The 21,089-nt window shown below is 37.3% G+C and overlaps 1 protein-coding gene across 1 annotated transcript in view; it reads left to right on the forward strand.

The window, feature by feature from the left end:
• NOX5 (NADPH oxidase 5) overlaps positions 1-21,089 on the forward strand; it is a 482,672-nt gene that overhangs the window by 426,526 nt on the left and 35,057 nt on the right. Inside the window, exons 15-16 of the mRNA XM_044076374.1 lie at positions 11,499-11,598; positions 19,859-20,025. Of these exons, the coding sequence (XP_043932309.1) occupies positions 11,499-11,598; positions 19,859-20,025 (267 nt within the window). The remainder of the gene's footprint in view (positions 1-11,498; positions 11,599-19,858; positions 20,026-21,089) is intronic.

Here is a 21,089-nt window from a genome sequence, read left to right on the forward strand (position 1 = left end):
ATAAAGGTAGGTACTGCACAGTGCATCATTTTGTTGAGCTCACATCCTTAACAGCTATTGATGTTGTTCACTTCTAGTGCAAGGCAGCTTTGTATGTTCTGTTTTGAGTGTGTTATTTAAACTACAGTTTATTTGCAGGTCCCTTTTTCATTTTTCAGCTTCTATATACATGTACCATACATTTTTGAAATACTTCCACTTTTATCAGCTTTTTGTTCAAAAGCTTAAGTATGCAACATTATCAGGGAATATATTTTCTCATTACTAGTGCAAGTATATAGTTCATACATAGCAATCGACTACATTACATTTTACTATAAAAAAGTTATCAGCAAGATTAGTAAAGGACTTTTGCAGCACTATGTGTATTTCTATGTGGATCTGGAGGCCTCTAACTGGTAAAAGACTTGGAACCTGGAGGAATAAGGGTTATGATTAAGAACGACACCAGGCCCTGCATTTGATAAATTGTACTGTATATCTTGAAGAGTACCAATGGCTTTCTTAAGTATACTTAAAATGAGCAAAGTAAAGTGAAACAGCAAAATGAGAAACTCCCCTGTATCCTCACTCTAGAGAACCGGACTGTGATTATAGAGTGTGTCCTAATCTATGTTTTTGCTTTTATTGACTAAGTACATCACACTAAATTAGTGGTTATTTCTATTGGGAAAATCAAGGAAGAATTTATACTGACTGGGAAATTTGGCAAGGAACTTGGAGAAAGTACCATAGTGATAACTGACAAGACATAAATAATATCAACTTGAAATACAACCACTTTAATTAAATGATACCTCATTTTAATGCATCATCTGAATGACTGCATTTCAGGAGTGTAGCACATTTCACATGCTGCAGTGTTAGTGATAAAAATATTAACACAGTTTTCTAGTGTGGGGATAGAACCCACAGCTTTCTTATCTTCTCGACAATGATATAACCAGTAATATTCTGACTATAACAAACATGTTATGAGATAACTTCACTGTTCCAGACTTCAGTGCTGAAAGTGAGCAGAAAATTCAGGAATAGTGTTTCTGTAGTTCATTATACTGTTACTTGAAGTGAAGTTTTACATTAGCAAGCTGCTGTCTTTGCCTCTGAGACTGGAAAATATAATACATCTTTATGATGTCTGCATATAAATAATTATTAAATAATTTAATATTTCTAAGAAAAAGGTATGTCTTCAACCAGCAGTTCTTCAGCATGAAGTTTCTCTTTAGGCATTTTCAGACATGACACATTATCTGTCCTTCTTGGTTACCACTTGCAGCACCAGCAGAGCTAAGGGTACTCTTAGTATGTTTCATTATAAAATAAGTACCAAACAGATATACTAATTACACAAATACTACGCAGACACATTTCGTAATATGAATTTCAATGAAGGTTTAAAATTATTTTACCTTACAAGAAAGTAACATTTCTGCTACTTTTACAGTAAGCTGTAGGCTACCTGAATAAGCTACAAATGAACACGTTGCCATTTCCCATAGCATGACAAAGTTTTTCTACAAGAGCGATCATAGAGTTTCCAAAGGGTTCCATTCATCTGCTTGGCTGTAGGAATACTGATAGTCACCTAGCCGATTTAGTTACCCTTATCAACAGACTCATGGCATACATCAGGGTTCTGAGCTTATTTCGCAAAGAGCAGTTAACGTTTCATTAATGCCATCTGATAGAAAGTAAATCAGCAAATGTAAAACTTGAATAGTTCATTTATGCCAACTGATGCTTTATACTCATGAGCAATTGTACTAGTCCTGCTGTACAGGAAATAAACTTTTACATGTGCTCTCTCAGCTAGGAACAAAAATGTTTCCCACTCTGTAAAGTTGACTGTTTTCAGTAAGTCCAATAATTTAATAAGCATAAGGCAATATTAGATCTGGTAGTTTTCCAACAAAAAATTTATTTCATGTCCAGTAGTGGACAACTATTTTATATGCCATTAATACATCAACAGCGATAAATATGTGGGCATATGAGGTCTTCAGAGAATAGATATTAAGGACAATAGTGAACCAGCTTTGGGAGTGATGACCTTAAACTAGTAAATCAGATTATATGAAAGTGACCTTCTGCCTGCAACTAATGCAACATCTTTCATGAATTATGTAACAGATGAGCTTTATTAATTGACAATCCCATTAAAGTACAGAAATATCCTATTACTGTCTGGAACTCCATCAAAAAACTTTTATCCTAACATAGAAAAGAGTGCACCGATCCATACTCATACATGTAACCAATCAATACCACTTCAATATTTAATTCCCACTTCAGTGACACCATAAAATCAGTGCTTAACATAGACACTAACCATTCACCCCAGCTTAACATCCAAGTCTATGGTATCCATAACACTTTCTTCATCAACTCTTTCCCAACTTCTGTCATGAAAGAGCATCTCCTACAACTAAAACCAACCACCCTAGCTGCAGATAACCTATCTAATGAATATCTGAAAATCGCAGCAGATCCAGTTATCAAACCCATCTCAACAGTCATTACCAAATCCATCCAACAGTCTTATGTCCCCTCCCTATGAAGGCAATCATGCATCCTATCTCTGCACAAAGGGAGGGAACACAATTTAACTTTACAACTATAGATCCACAGCCATACTTTCCCCTCTTTTCCCTACCAAAGTCTTAGGAAAATGCATTTATTCTCAATGTCTCAACTACATTCTTATCAATAACCTCCTATCTTCCACTCAGCATGGCTTTAGATGAAAGCACAGTACCAGTACTACACTAGTAGACTTCTCTATCAGTATTAATCATAACTGCAATATTGATAATATTGTATCTACCCTTTTCTTGCATCTGTTTAAAGCCTTTGTCACTGTCTTTCATAATAAACCATTCTATCAGCTAGCCTTCCTTGATTTATCCTACTCCTGTTTCTTCTGGTTCCTCAGCTACCAGGCCAACAGATTCCAAGATGTCAAGTGGCAATCTAGCATCTTTACCTTTTTCCAGTCTCTCCTGGTGGTCCCTAAGACTCCATATTAGGACACTACTGTTTAATATATTTATCAATAATTTACAAACTACCTCAAAACACTCTAAACTAGTCCAATATGCCAATGATGCAACCCTTCTCTGCTCTGCCCAAAAGCCCATTGTTCTCCAACAGCTCACACAATATTCATTTTTTGCCACAGAAAACTGGCTAGCAAAATTAGGCCTAGTACTAAACCCCCAAAAAACAAAACTTCTCATTTTCACAACTAAGTGTCATACCAAATGCAAAGCAACCTTTCAAATCACCTTTACAAATAACACAAATATTGAGGTAGTCTCCAATACTAAATTACCAGGGGTTATAGTACACCATGATCAAACAAGCAATCAAAAAGACACATCAGAAGTTAGGCCTACTCTCCAGAGCTAAACAACATCTGACTAAAACAGACAGACATATAGACAGCATTAGCATCCACCTACCTGCTGCCTACACTTCTGTATGCTCCTATTTTCACCAAACTCCAGTCCACCCTGACAACTATACTAAAACAATGCTATAATAATTTGCTTCCAACAGGCCATACTCCACACACCAGTGTATTTCCCTCCTCATCTACTCAAGTTCAATTTGCACACAGATTATTCTTTCACCCTGAAAACTGCCCTGTCCTAAGCAATATACTACTACTACAGTCCACAAACTGAGCTCTGTGATCTGCTGACAAATATCTCCTCTCAATTCACAAAGCTCACAACAAAACAGGAAATGATCTTTTACTTCAACTGTAATAGCAGAATCCTGAAACTCAATTTCCACTCCAATTAGACTTGTCAAGAACACAAATATATTCAAAAATTCATTAAAACTGTTCCTGCTTGCCTCCTAGCTATGCCCCTGCACTTCTCCAGGCTAAATTATTCCCAAACTATCTCTCCTATGTACACATACATGTCAGTGATTTTCTCCCATCTCTTTTTTTCCTGTCTTCTACTCTTCTTATGAAAAACTCAGTATAATTATATCTAGCCTAATGTATTACTACTTAACTGCACCCAATGTGGTTATTTTGCTGCAAACTATACTTGTTTATTTCATAATTATCTGCTTTATTCATCTTCACTTTGTATGCAATGCTGCTAATGTTACCCGAGCAGTCTGTATGTTGGATAAGTACTGCTGTACATAGTTCTCATGGAACTTTGTATGTAATGCTGCTAATGTTACCCAAGTATTCTGTAAGTTGTATATGTACTACTGTTATAATTTCTTGTGAAGATTTTCTCCCTGGCCTCTTTTGAAAAAGGTCTTGTTTGCCCCATTGGACTTTTCCCAGTAAAAATGTAATAAAATAAAATAAAATAAAATGTCAAATCAGACATGTGAGATATCTCCCTTTTTTAAATGCATCTTTTATCTGCACTGAAGCTACTCTCTGAACAAAGGCAGAAGTGCTGGAATTTTGCATTCCTAACTTGCCTTAGACATAAATTTATACATATATATGAAAGCAGGTGGGGTACAGTTCTCAGAAAGTACAGCTTTGGTTGGCAGAACCTTAGTGGTATACAGGGAAGTGAGAGATGCCAGCATATTGTAACTTGCTAAGTAAAGAAAGCAGTTTGATTTGATTACTACCATGCTATTTCATGGAGCATCCTTACATGTAATTGCTAGTTCATCCTTCTACACAGCATGAAGTTCTACAAAAGACAATGTAACACCAACCCAAAGCAAAGAACAGGCACACTACTGCAGAAACACCAAAGGTACCCCACTCAGATATGTAAAGGCAGTTTTACCACTCTGGTCTCATTGACAGCTTGGCTTTGTCAAAACCATAATCCTCGTTTTGCTTCCTTATTGCAGTGAGATCTAGATGTACTAAAATAAAGAAAACTAAACACTAAGAATTCTCAGGAAAGCAGCACAACGTCTTGATGTTGTTTATAAAAAGATATATGTGCATCTGTAGATTTGGTGATCAAACACATTCAGTGTGCTTATTTGAATTTGGTCTACAGTACATACTGTTTACTAATTCCTTACAACCTTGATGTGGGACAAGAATATTATGAGAGGCATTTCTTAATATAACAAATGACGCCTCAGTGCCTAGGGATTAAATTCTCTGCAGTACCCTAATAATAATATATTTAGTATAACTAGATACTTGTTGAATATAAAACACAGCTGTTACTAAAAATAATTAAATGTACCTGGTAATTCAAACCTCTAGCCTTCTGGGGAACAAAGAATTGTAAAACATATATAGTATTCCTTATGTAACAAGTACAGTGTCGTGATTACAATTATAAAACACATCTGATGCTACTTATATGAATACAGATGTGCAATCTTTCATCTAAGTGACTTTTCAGCGACAAGTGAAAAGGCCTTTACAGCTGATTGAAAATTACTGGCTTTTTCCTTATGAGACTGTGGTACGGGGGAGATTGGGGAATATACCTTTCTCCAATGTAATGCAATCTTGGAGTTAGTATGCATAATTACCAGGGGGTGGGGTTTGCATGGGAACTTATCTCCCGCCAAAAAAAAAATCTGTTTAATGCTTTTTTTCAGTCCTTTGTAGATCAGTATTCCTTGTTTTGAAGCAAATAAAACTCCACAGGTGAAGAAACATGGTTCGAAGAATCCAGTGCGTATCAAACTAAAGGAAATAATGAACAGAGTAGCTTATAAATATTCAACAACTTTTAATCCATAAAATAGTAAAAAATCCGTGAAGCGCTTTCGCCTGGTTCCTACCAGGCTTTGTCAAGATAAAAAACAATCTAAAACTGAGTTATTATATACCACTTGGAATTAACAATATAATTGATTCATTTGCAGTTTGCGATTATTGTGGTTACAAATTTAAAGCACCAGTGTCCTCCATAGCACCAAATCTACCAACAGGCTAGTGAGTTCTATGCACAATTAATAAGTTAAATTATTTAATCTAAAAATGCATTTAAAATATATATATTTATGTATATACAAAACAGTTATATGTATAAAATATATAAATAAATAAATAAATGCATTCACTTATCACATTAAACTCGTGCAGCAAATAAAAATTCATGAATGATGTTCATAAGCATTTTCTGTAATATCAATATATAATATTAAATGCATAAACATTAAACCATATTTAATTGTAAAAAAATTGATTGAGGTAGTATTGAACCTTTGAGTACCAAAACAATAAGATACAATAAAAGTAAAAACTTCTCAATCTAATAAAATAAAAGCCCAAAAAGTAATATGTAACAAACTCATTCCTTGTTTTGACCATTTGCTTTAGAGTATTTGATTGATATTTAGGGCATTCCAAAAGTTAGGTTCCCATAAACACAGCGTCACAATATGAATTCTACAACACATCTAATGTTCCTTTTATACCAACTAGAGTGCCACAGTTAGAATTCTAAAACACATCTAGTGTTCTTTATATAATAAGTACTATTTATCTATAATTTTATCAATGGAACACATGTAGATCTAAATATTGTATATAGTTATATAGTTTAGATGTTTATATTTCTATTGTTATTGTTATTCTATATGTCTGTACTTGTTACTATTCTTTTAAATAAAAAGTTTGTTAAACGGTATAATTCTAAAAAGAAATAAAACATCCTTTGTTTCTTTTATAACATAAATTTCAGTTTTAGATTTTTAAAATACTTTGCATAGAAGGGCTAAGTGAATATTTTCACAGTTCCTCCCAAGATTGTATCATAGTGGATTCTAACATGTCAGACATGTCTACTTCTCTAAATAATGCATCCCTGGTATACTTTATTTTATTTTCCTATTCACCTCTCTAAAATCTGTGTCAAAGACCTCAGAAGCATATCTGCCTCAAGCCATCCAACTATTGATTCCTGTCTACTTCTTAAACACATACCATCTTTTACACTTAATTTCAAAAATGTACTCAAACAAATTGCCCACCCAACTCCTTATTTTTAACTATTTCTATATTTTATTTAACATTTGTCAAACGGAGTAAAATGCTGATCCAGATAGACAACTTCCAGGTTTACCCTTGCAGAAATCATAATACATTGTTAAAAATAGCACTGATATATCAATATAATAAGCACAATCACATTAAGTCGGCTCCCTATTATGCTGTCGCAGACGCAGGTTGTCAAATGCGCCTTTGTCAAACTAAAAAGCGTGAAAAGGCAAAATAGCGAAGGGGCTTTTCAGCAAATTCTTTCCCTGGGAAAGAATTTGCTTGGCCGCTTTCACTACTTCACCATTTTTGGCACTGTAGTGCAATCTCGGAATTGGTATATTTAAGTAGGGGGAGTGTGGGGGGCACAGCCCCCCACATTATTTAACATTTTACAGTTTTTTTTGGAACAGCGATTTTTTTACCTTGGGGAAAAAAATCACTGTTTTGAGGTTTCGACGTTGTAAGCTTTCACTTACATGGGGTCGATTATGTGTCGTTCGCTCTTCTGAGCGTGCAATGTCATAATATAGACCCCATTAAGTTTACATCAAGCTTGTAGAGCAACTGAATAGGAAACTGAGGTTAGCATAATAAGTATGACCAAAGTTGTTTGGATTTTGAGTTTTTACAATATTTGCAGTATTCCCAAAAAGGGGGAAATTAGGCAGAAGTGGACATGAAAAAGAAAGAAGATGGATCAGAGCAAGACTGAAGAAAGGAGGTGCAGGAGAGAGAGGAGAATGGGGATGAGGGCTTGAGAGAGGGTTGGATAGCAGAGGACTGAATAAAAAAGGTTTATGAAATGGGAGTTACTGTCTAAAGAAGGGGGATGTATTACTTACTGGAATATAGACAGGAGATAGAGAAGCTATTGTAGATGCAGTTAACAGCCTACTTATATATCAGCGTTCTTTATCTGCACATGATTTAACATCCTTATTTCCTATGAGGATCTTCTACCTACTGCATATAACAGATCTAACAGCTTATTGCTGCTATTATATGTAAAATCATAGAAAAGACAGGGAAACATCTTTCTTAAAAAATTACCTCTACTTTAGCTGTAGTAAGTTGCATGTTTGCCAGTTCTTACCATGATTTGTTTTTTTTTTGGGGGGGTGCAATATTTCAGTAGTGATGTGCCAGACCATTCCTACCTTATTATTTAATTCTGTCTTTTGCTACTGCAATCTGAATGTGAGTTTCACAGCTCTGCCTTAAATATAAAATTTTATGATCATTCATACCTCTGTATGTTGCCTACATCTGATGGCACTTTTTTGTAATTTTGTGGGAATTATCAGAACTTCATAGTCCAACCTGTTCTACATTCTAGCTATGAAATTTACATAACTGTTTTGTGACCTGACACATAGAAGCGCATTAGCTTCAAGGAGTTATAGCAGAGCTGTTTCTTCCTTTACTGGGTTTTGCTTTAGTACTGTCCAACTTTTATATGTTATGAGTGATGGCTCTTGTGTTGTGTTGGAGCAGAGGCTTGGCTTTGTTTAATTATTGATCTTAATTATTCTGTTTACAGCATCCTGAACATCTTAAATTAGTCCTACAAATTATTAGCTGTTAGAAGTTGGTATCTATTCAGAACCTCTCTTCTTGTGCCTGCTTTGATGTTGTAAGCAAGACATTGTTTTACCATTCAGCTGTTATGGTGGATAATAACGCTGCCTGCTGTTTGGAGAGAATTTTTAACCTACTTCTCTGGAGCTGAATGGTCTTGAAATAATATGCAATATTACAATATACAGTCTGCTGATGATTCAGTCCTTATCTGCACTGCTAAAGTTTGAAGATCACCCAAGACTCCTTCACTGCAACTGAATCTTGTCTTAAAAACTCTTAACTACTTCTCAGCCCCAATGAAACCATATGCATGCTCTTTATCCCAAAACACTTCCTTAACCAGAAGCATGCAATTCACATCATCTCATACAACAACACAGTAATTAAAGCAGTAAGTCAAATCAAATTGTTAGGAGTTATAATTGATGATAACTTTAAGTTTGACTGCCATTAATAAAACTCATCAAAAACTTGACTCCCTCCACAGGGGTCAAGCAGTATTTCGGAGACATTGCAAGGACTATCTTAGCATCGACCTACGTTATTCCAATGCTGCTATACATTTCCCCTAGTCTAACAAACATCTGCAGTACTTATAAGTATAAACTGGCACCATGGTACTATAAAGTAGTTAAATTCACAGCCAGCTAGTCTTACAAAACAATATTATTGCTTGGCATTAACAGAACTAAACTGACTTGAACTCCCAAATCATCTCACTTACACACAGCTAATCACTGCTCAGCTTATAGCCTCAGCAATGCCTGGCATTAAAAAACACTCTAGTGTAGAGGAGACCCTCCCAATAGTAATAAACTTCTACTAATTATCAGTAAATGATACAGCACTACTAAAATTTCCCTATACTCCCACTATGTGTCAGACTATGGAACAACATTCCTTCTCATATTAAACAAGTAGAAAGTGTAAACATTTTCAAAAATGTGCCCAAGCAGCATTCAAATCAATCCTGACTCTGCTCATTCTGCTCACAAGGGTGGTCTTCCCCAAATCCTTTCCAATGCTCTGACTCAGATCTCCTTCCCAACCTATACTCTCTGTCTGCCTCCACTTATATAACCAATATATGCATCCCAATATTTTGTAACACCCATCTCCAAGTTATAGCTCTTTCTCTACACACCAACTAAAGCATTACCCACTTTCTTTCATTTGCTATGTCTGTTTATCCTCTTTCTTTCTCATTGTCTCATTAACTTCACATCCTTAATATTAACTAAAAACTTCTAGAATTTCTCAACAGGAGAGTTTTCAGCCTTCTAAATATATTCTTACTTCATGTTATAGAATTGTATAACTGTTGTCAACGAACCCATTTTAAATACTATTGTAAAAATGTTATTTAATTATGTATGCAGGTAGTTCTGTGGAGCTTTTCTCCCCAGGCCTCTGCTGAAAATGGGCATTGTCCAGTCAGATTTTCTATGGCAACAAAACCCATTTTAAATACTATTGTAAAAATGTTATTTAATTATGTATGCAGGTAGTTCTGTGGAGCTTTTCTCCCCAGGCCTCTGCTGAAAATGGGCATTGTCCAGTCAGATTTTCTATGGCAACAAAAATAAATAAATAAAATGTGGTCATTGGCAGAATGTGTCCTTTGTGTGTAGTGATCATAAGGAGTATAACATTTATAAAGGTTAAAAGAACAACACAAGTTTATTTTTATATGATGTTCCCTGAAAATCAGTATCTTGGATATCAAATATTTTACAGACAGCAAACATCACATTCAAGGGGGCCATCGAGTTAAAAATGAGGGCTAACAATAATGTAAACTAGCTGTAATATTACACATATTGTGTGTTACTTTACTTCCAATATTTTGAAGACAGTCTAAACATACCAGTCATTTACTGGAGTTATCATTTTACAGAACAATAAAGTGTCTTTCTTTAAGGTTTAAGGCCAGACAATAACAAGTAATAAATTATAATAATAATGTAGTGTGTTGAAATAAATGAACTCTGAGCAATGAGAATTTTCAGTCTGAACAAAAATATTGATTACGTTTAACTTTTTCAAGATATATAAAATCCATTTCCATGAAGCATAATATTGAGGGAAGAAGCATTAGTAATCTTTTAAAGATGGTTGTAATTGCAGCTTTCAGAAAAAAACAGCTTAATGTTGGGGCCTGATTCCAAACGACTTGCTCTCAGTGTAAGTAACAACTTACACTGAGAACAGGCTGAGAACAGGTGTTTTGGAATCTGAGAGCAAGTCTTTTGGAATCAGGAGACAGACAAACTGAGAACAGTCCTTGAAATTTGGCTCACTGTTTTATAAGTGTCATGAGTTCAGAAGTCTGCTTTTTGTTTACCTAAGCCCCCCTCCCCCATATACTGAGTGCAGTCCATGAAATGTGCTGTGATATCATGTGTATATGATGAACCTACCCATCCAGTTAAACAACATCTAGCATATTAGCATTTTAGAACTTATCTTGACATTCAGGTGTATGTTTCCATTAATAATAAAATGCACGAATTATACATATTTATTATATTGATTCCAAGCATTCTTCCAAATTGCCTGAGAGTTCCTGATATAATTACTTTGTTTGTAACCATGATTTTGTTCTTGAAATGTATAGATTATCTTTAAATTCTCACTCCTGTGATTCAGTTGGTTCTATGTTTTATTCTTTTATGATTTAATAATGGTTATTTTCCATTTCCCCAGAAATCAAATGTATTCTCTCTGCCACTGTAACTTTAAGTATAAATAATTTATCATTTATTTTAAAAATATATACATAATATAACTAACTAAAACCATGGATGGAAACATTACAGTAAGACAATAGACAGGAATATGAAATTCATGATGCAGTTAAAAAGACAGTATAAAATTAGACATATTATTATAGACACATCAGGAATGTTGCCTTGTTTTTAGGGAGCTATATGAACTGTAAGTAATAAATAACATTTTTTAGGTCGATTTTCTTTGGATAAATCGTGATCAGAAAAGTTTTGAGTGGTTTGTAAGCCTGTTGACAGCAATGGAAATGGACCAAGCTGATGGAGAGCCAGAAGGTATGTCAGTAAGCAAACTGTTTCACCAACTCTCTTCACCCTGCCTAGGTTACATGCACAAGCCCTAGGTCTACATGACTTTTAAGTTTTTCTATAATCTTTCTGTGTCTGCTCATGCCTGTATTCCACATCTCTACTGACACTGCTCAATGATTAATCACCTTTTTTTTTTAAGTTTTATCAAAAACTTACTAGGAGTTGTAGAGAAAGGAGAGAGAGCTCTTCTTAAAATGGGATGAAGCTCTTACCAGGTAAGTACAAGATGATAAGCTAGACCTTAATTAACTGAAGTGAAGGAAGACCACACTAGAATAGTTAATTTATGAGTGAAAGTCCACAACAAACAGCTTTTTGTTCATATTATTTATGCTATGTCTAATGACCAGGTAGGAGAGGTGATCATGCTTGAAGCTTTTACAGCCTTGAGCCAGACCAGTAGACACATTAAAAACATATCATAGTTATGTAGGAGTATACAGATCAAACAACTAATACAGCTAAAGGCCCAAGAAATGCTTATAAGTAAACAGTGGTGTACAAAATCATGCATATTATAATCACTGCATAAATACTAATATGAACAGGAAAAGAAAATCTGTACCTGCTTTGGGTGTGGTAAAGTAAAGGTGTTTGACACAGGGAGCTAGAGAAGGTGAGAGATCATTTGGCATGTCAGGTTTATGTGATATAGAAGAATAAAGTTGCACTTGGACTTCTAGGAACAGACAACTTCTGAAAATGGTAAGATCTAAGCTTTCGCAGACATAAGCAGAGACACTAACTCATTTGAAATTCCAAGGGAAAGCAACATGCTTCCTGAAAAGAAAAACACATACCATTAGGTGTCAGCTCTTTCAGTGACAAGATGCTGCCCTGCTCCATTGAAAACTCTGCTACTGCAATTCTGCCCCCCAGGTTGGATAATATGCCCTATGTATTGGAGCAGTTATATAAAGTTCTGATCTGGGGCCCTATGTCAGTTATATCACATGGTACAGATAGTGGCAATGCTTTAGACAGGTCCAGTGTAGCAAATGGTTCTGTGGCTTCCTCAGCCCGAATTATCTGGACTACTCTCTGTGTGTGTGTCAGGTGTTACCTTTTGTTTCTCTCACCTACTTTGTCCATGTCATCTTATATTATCACCTGCATCTCTTTGTAGTCAGATCCTCCCCAACACTGCCTGTCTTCTCTCTCACCTTATGTAATCCCTCCACCATAACTGCCCCTATATCTGTAAGCTTTACCTCATCCATCTATACTGTTATGTTTATACAATTCTGTGTGTGCCTGTGGTAATCACTCCTGTTTCTTAGTCTTGTTACCCATTCCCTGTGTCTATCTTCCCACTTCTTCTCAGAAAAAAAATAAAATAAAATCACAACCTATCCAATTGTACAGCTTCCTCTCACCAGAGTTTACATTCATTCACCTGCTGCATCACAAATCCCCTTTTATCTTGGACTACCGCTTCCCATCTCCCTCTCTCCCTCTCTCTCTCTCTCTTAGAAACTAGAGTTTTGGTTTACATCCTGACAGTCTACTCCTCACGATTTATTCTCTTTATGTTGGAGAAGTTTCACTGAGGAATTGGAGGTTAATGTTGGTTTAGATTACAGGTCTTTACCACATTCTGTAGACTTTCAACACATTCTCTGCTAAAATATTCAGCCTTCCTGAAGACACTGGAGGATATGAATGTCTCACCAAATACCATCATATTGGGAGACTTCAACTACCCAAACATAGACTGGGTGCATTATTCAAGCCCCAACACCCTAGCCCAAAGGTTCCTGGAATTCATCAACTGAAACGCGATGGAACAACTAGTCACCTCCCCCACAAGGGGAAATAATATACTTGACCTGATCATCACAAACATGGGGACAAAATGCTCAACACCGGAAGTATACCCCTCACTAGTGAGATCAGACCACAAACTAATAACCCTAGATATTCATATCCCACCTCCACCCCCAGCACAAAAGACCACAGTGAGAAACTTCTCAAAAGCCGACTTTACACTCCTTAAGGCTGAAATGGTATCCTTCAAGCCCCCTGGGCCAGTGGAAACCACATCCCACACTGCTGAATCCTTCACAAATGCTTTCTACGGACATCTCCAAGAATGCATGGATCATGCAATCCCAAATAAAACCAAGACCCTTTCCACCAAAGGCAGGCATCCTATCTGGTGGACCCCAGCCATAAACAAACTTTATAATAAGAGAAGGAAGCTACTGCAAGACAGAGCAAAATCCCATAAAGGGAAGGCATCTCTGATCAGCACTAGCAAAAAACTACGTTCGCTCATAAAATCATCAAAGGCCAACTTTGAGAGAAAAATCGCTAAGGACACTAAAGATAACCACAAGGCCTTCTTCAGTTATGTTAGAAACCTGGGCGGAAACCCTCAGATATGCTCAGAGTTAGTTCATAACGGCAAAAAATACACTGAACCCACAGATATTGCCAACATACTGGCAGACAGGTTCAGTGCAAATTTCTCCCCTCCCTCTCCCCAAAAGATGAAATAACTATCTCAGCTGAATGCAACCTCCCTGACATCTCAGATGTCCAGGTGAGAGCTGCTCTCAGCAAAGCTAAAAATACAGCATCCATGGGACCAGACGGTGTCCCGGGTTGCGTGCTACGTGAACTCATAGAGGAGCTTAACCCGCACATAAGAATGCTGTTTAATCTTAGCCTTGCTACAGGATATGTCCCTGAACACTGGCGTACAGCAACAGTGGTCCCACTCCACAAAGGTGGCACCTCTAAGGACCCTGGAAACTATCGCCCCATAAGCTTGACCAGCCTGGTCTGCAAAGCTATGGAAAGGATCATTATGGAACTCATAAATAAAGACATCGGGGACCTACAGACAATTGACCCTACCCAGTTCGGCTTTGTAAAAGGCAGATCCTGCCTTCTAAACCTGGTGGACTTTTTTGAAACAGTCACCAGAGCCATCGATGAAGGCAAAGCAGTTCATACAGCCTACCTGGATCTGGCAAAAGCCTTCGACACAATACCCCACTCAGGCATTATAGACAAGCTCAACAGCTTAAATGTAAACCCATTTGTCACAAGATGGGTTGCAAACTGGCTAAAGGACAGAACCCACAAAGTCAGAATAGCTGGAGCTATGTCAGACTCTAAGCCAGTCACAAGTGGAGTCCCACAGGGCTCTGTCTTGGGACCCCTCTTGTTCAGCATTTATTTCTCAGACGTGCAGGCAAACATAGGGGGGTTGTGGCTGACAAAGTTTGCAGATGACTGCAAACTAGGCGCCATAGTCGATACACCAGCTGACACATGCATCCTTCAGAAGGGCCTCACAGAAACAGACGACTGGTGCCAGAGTCATGGCCTTAAACTAAATGCCAAAAAATGTATAGTCATCCCCTTTGGAAAAATCAAAGTACCCACAAATTACCACATAGGTGGTAATCCATTAAGTATGGAAAAAGTAATCAGAGACCTGGGGACCCAAGTTGACAGTGACCTCTCATTTGACACCCACGTCGCCAAAGTGGTTAGAAAGACCTTCTACCTTGCCCACCTTATCATGAAGGAATTCACATCCAGAACAAAGGATGTCATTGTACCCTTATATTCTTCCCTTATCAGGCCTATGATTGAGTACAATGCCCCATTTGGTATGTACCTCACCCGGCACCTGCAGCAGCTGGAGAGACCCCAAAAGTACCTTACCAAGAGGATCAAGGGTCTCCAACATATGTCATATGCTGCCAGACTAAAAAAGCTCCAGCTCTATTCAGTAGCATACCGCCTGCTCAGAGATGATCTGTGCCTGACGTACAAGGCCATGTCCAATTTGGAATTAATGGACATGCTCCACCTCAAAAAATCCAAATCCATCAGAGCCACGAGAGCTAAAGATCTAAACCTCAGCACAAATATGAATAGGACATACTGGAGGGACAGATTCATAACCCTGAGGCTTCCCGCTCTCTGGAACAGGATCCCAGTCCATGTTAGGCAGAGCCCCTCACTGACTCTCTTCAAGAGAAATCTTGACGAATGGATGGGTGATCGTAGGTTTACCCCGGGGGTCATCTCTGTGGCATTACTAGACAGAGGCACAGTAAAATAAATTTAATTTGTACACTTTTGTATCATTACATGGGGTGGCGAAAGCCACATACACTTTGGCTAGGCTTATAAATGCCCTAGGGCAGATAGCCTAGTACTATACTATGAAACTATGAAACTATATATTATCTATATGGCACAGTTTTGTCCACAATCACCAGATGATGGATGCTCCTCAGAATACAATGCTGGTATGCGACTAGTATATGCCTAGTGACAGAAGTTCCACTAGCTCTTAGTTCAGCACATATTATGTATGCATAGTGTCACAATATTAGATTTCCCTGTAGTAAGTACTGATACCAATGTGCTGTATACACCATTTGTAGTGGGTCATTTCCACTTGTTCCTCTGGTAAATACATTGCTGCACTGTTAAGATGCCTTTGCCCCTGTGTGCTAATATTTGCATTTTAACCCTCAGATATGCTCAGAGTTAGTTCATAAAGGCTTACAACCTGTGGAACTTGGATGATGTGGTATAAATATGTATGTACATGGTTCTCCATTTGGTATGAAGTTCCTTTTGACATGGCATAGCACACTCTTGCTTTATCACTGTTACTGGACTATAACTTCTGTTATGTGCTGCTTGCAGCCATACCTTAAAATCTACTTTAGAATCTTGGACTGCAGTATTAGGCATGAAAAAGTATATTGCGTCCCTGAAATCTTTCAGTGTAGTGTTTCATATATCCTGTATGAAGCACTTTGGACTCTGATGCTGTTGGTCTTCACAAGGCAGCCGTCATCCCTGGACAACTCCTGTGCACAACATTTTATGATGCCAACCATTGTGATATCTTTCAACAATGTCATCTTGGACATGTCTTGTCTGCTCACCACTGTATTATGTAGGGCATCAATATCAATCTACATGAGACGGGTTTCACACTAATTTGTGGCTTGGATATAGTATGTGCATCATGTGGACAACACTCAACTGGTTTATGGACTTGTACCTCCCCTGCTAGGTTGACTGTTAAGTAGCCAGTGACTAATGCTTACATTACTTGATGCACACTGCACTGACAAATTATACATTACTAATATGTATCCAAAATCCTTCAAACATTGTCTGACCTGTTCAGGGCACTACATTACTCCGCAGGGCCTCAGGTTTGGCATCACTGCACATGCGTGCTTTCTTTGACTTATAACTCTGTAGTTCTTCTGCACATGGCCTATCTCCTGCTGTTAAACCTTGTACTGGTTTGTCATCTTTTCATCACTTATGTAGGCACTTACGTATTATCGCAACAAGATTTTCATGGTAGTACTGGTTGCTTCCCGATATTGAAATCTGACCGTTGATGTTGTAATGAAGTCATACAATCTGTTTTCTTTCACACTTAGGGTTGTTTTACGGCAAGGTTATCAATAAAAATTCAAAAGTAAGTTTGGCTGTTTATGTATGCACTTACCTGGCAGCATGGGATGTGAAACCCATCTTGCCCAACCAAAGCACTGTTCTGAAGCACTCCTGACTGCAATCTGTGACAACTTTCCCCGCATAAAAAAGACAAAACCAGCGAATGAACAATCCACATATTTTCAGCCCTAATACCTTTCAAAACCATTGAAGTATAATCTGAGTTTGTCCGAGGATACCACTATCAACAACACAAAAATTACCTACTGCTGCCAACTTCTCCCATCCGAAACGACCCCAGAATCACCTGTCAACATCATCCACCAACACTTTTGCAAGCCATTCCTTACTGCAACTTGCTGTTACAAAAGTTTCCTTTCATGTCTGTCTACAAAGTTTTAGAATTAAAGACTTTACTTAAAGCATTTCCATGTGTGTGGGTGCTTTTCTTGGCAGCATTCCTTCCGTACAGTCACAGTATTTCTTTCATCAGTAACACAGCAGCTGTGAGAATTGAAGGTGCCTGTGTAATGCACAAAAACAAGAAGACTTGCACATTTCTTTCTCTTCCAAAATGTAGCCCAGACTTATTTTTCCTTACTAAAGAAGTGAAATTACACCTTGTGGTGTTTCCCACACTACATTTCATTACAGCATGAGAGTTTCGCAACTGTGAAAATCTGGTTGTGATAACACGTAAGTACCCTTATGTACATCCAGTCCTTCCCCTCAGGTCTACTGCTACCTCCTCCCCTCATTTTTTTTAAATGGGGGCAAATTATTCTTTAGCAATACAAGATTCTGACCCTTCTTTCATCATAGGCAGTGAAAATGGAATGGAGTGCGATATTGTTCAATGCACAGAGTTCACCAAAACATTAGAGGCATTTAAACAGTTGTGCACCTCACAGAGGGCTGCTGTGAGGGGGACGTTTATTTGGCTCTCTGTGTGTATATATATATATGGTTCTACAGAAGAAAAAAACGAAGAGACCGGACGCGAATCGCGGGTTGCAGAACATCGACAATGCAGAAGACGACATGGGGAAAGGCTGTTCGCGTGAGTAGAGAGAGCGGATCGCAGGGGCAGAGGGGTGGGTGTAAGAGATTGACGGTCTGTGGGGATAGGGGTGGGTTAAGTGTAGAACCATATATATATATATATATATATATATATATATATATATATATATATATATGCATACACACACATATATATACACACACACACATATATATATATATATATATATATATATATATATATATATATATATATATCTACAAACATGCGCATATATGTTAGCTATAGATACGTGTGTGTCTGCCAGATTCTGCACAATTTTGTAGGAATGTATAACCACACTGATTATTACTAGGATGTTACACATGTCCAGTATTTTTACTAAGCTTTTTTCCTAAAGTTAAAAGGAATTTATGGTAATTCCAAAAAGTGATAAAGAGCTACACCAGTCTTTTCCACAGCTTGTTCAGCATTATGAAGATACCTATTAAGAGAAACTGTAGCCGATCCTGGCACTCAGTGGGTATGAGGCAAAGCAGCTAGTCTGGAGCAGGGTGCCAAACAGCAGCAGGACACTCACCCTAGATTCTATGACATTAGCGGATATTTACCTTACCCACATTTTTGAGAATGATGCTACCACAGTCTAAACCATCATCATGTACATTTTGTCTTGCATTTACTTTTTATATACTTCCTTAAAAACATGTTTTACAAGTAAACTAATGAAATTAATAATAGGACAATCACTGGGCATAATGCCCTTTGGCATGCATCAGTCCAGACACATGCAATAGCTGGTATGCCTACAGAGATATCTCACTAAAAAGAAACAAAGCCTACACAATACATCCTACTTAAACTGACTCAAAGCCCTGTCATTATACTAGTATCCTACAGACTGCTAAAAGGTGACTTGTATCTCACAAACAAGGCATCCTGTGATGCAGTACTGATGGGTTTACTGTACATCAGCAAGTCAAGTGGCATCACAAATACTCAGTCTAGGGATCTAAACCTCTCCTGCAGTATGAACAGAACTGTTTGGTGGGACAGGTATATCTTGCAGAGGATACTGCTGCTCTGGAACAGACTCCCCATCCACATAAAACAAAGCTCATCATTTTCTATATTCAAGTGCAACTTGGCTCTATGGAGGAAAAACAGAAAATATACCCCAGAACTGCCCCCTTTACTGTTAATGGACAGAGGCATATCATAAATGCATTATTCCATACATGCTTCCCCTCAAATTATCTATGGTATGATCACAGTTATTATCATTAGGGGTAAAATATAATTATTGACCATGAGATAGGTAAGGCCAATCTCTAACCAAATTCAAACATAAAAGAGGAAATTGGCTAGGCTTAAATTAGGCCACAAGGGCAGCTAGCCTAGTGCATACCTATGAACCTATGAACTTGTAACAAATTAGACTAAAAAGGGTGTTTCTTAGGCCTCATCCAATAAAAGTTTCATTATTCTAGTTTGTTTTTCCCTAATAATAGATATACATGAAAGCAGCTATCTCAGACTTAATAACATTAATCTTTTTTATCATCTGTCTTATGAATTTTATATTGCATATTTGATTTTTCCTGGATGAGTGGTTCTTTTCATACTGCAAAACACACAAAAATATTTAGATGCTTTCAAAGAAGAAAACAAAAGTAAAAAAAAAAATGCTTGCTTAAAAAGCCTTCTTTGAAATATCATTAACATACAGGTCTTCTAAATGTGTAGGTCGCTTCTTGGAAATGCAGATGTACATGACATCTGCCCTTAGTAGGAATGACATGAAAGCAATTGGACTACAGATGGCACTGGATCTGCTGGCTAAGAAGGAGAAAAGGGACTCAATTACTGGACTCAAGACAAGGACTCAACCAGGCCGACCTGACTGGAACAAGGTATGGCAGACAGTAAAGTACCATGCTTAACAAATGTTGTTAGGGGAAAAAACAAAAACATGGGCACATACAGCTGTCCTATAGACTAGATTCACCTTTCTGTATCTCTTGTTGGAAAATTAAAATTTCTGCTGAAAAAAAAGGCATGGAACAAGTCACTCATATATATATATATATATATATATATATATATATATATATATATATATATATATAAAGAGAGAGAGACACACACACACACACACACACACACACACACACACACACACACACACACACACACACACGCACACACACACACACACACACACACACACACACACACACACACACACACACACACACACACACACACACACACATACACACACACGCACACACACACACACACACACACACACACACACACACACACACACACACACACATACACACACACTCACACACACACACACACACACACACACACACACACACACACACACACACACACACACACACAGCAACTCTGCTTCTGCTTGAGAGAAAAGGGAAAAAAACAGATGTTTCATCCCAGTTATGCCAGTGAACACTATTTTTCTTGAACTGTTATTAAGTATATAACCCCCACGAGCCAATGGTCATTTTAGGAGATCATAAAAATAACATACAATGTTGTGGCCCCCAGAGATACAGAAAGGACAGGTAGAAACTGTTGAAAGACATGTTGAAAACTAAAACTAAATTTACAAGCATCTGATGATTTCCACATTAATTTTATATTGTTGTACTGTCATTTTTTCTAGTTCTTACTGTCGTCACTGAAGTTTTTTCCAGAAACACTTGCCGCCATTTAGGTTGTCATATATCTACCACAGTTTTTTATACAGTGTGAATTAATCTTAGAAGTCTGAATCAATCTCATTCCAATGGGGCAAAAAATAAAAAAAACAGTTGTAAGATAATTGTTGTCATTCTGTTAAGTAATGCCCAGCTGTTATAGTTCTTATGTTGAATTCAAATTATTTCTATATTAATTGTGTTGTCATATATAAAAGTAATAACAACTAATAGGAACTCATTTG

The sequence above is a fragment of the Protopterus annectens genome, chromosome 7.part0 (genome assembly GCF_019279795.1).
Source record: "Protopterus annectens isolate FY-2018-M chromosome 7.part0, PAN1.0, whole genome shotgun sequence".
NCBI lineage: Eukaryota > Metazoa > Chordata > Ceratodontiformes > Protopteridae > Protopterus > Protopterus annectens.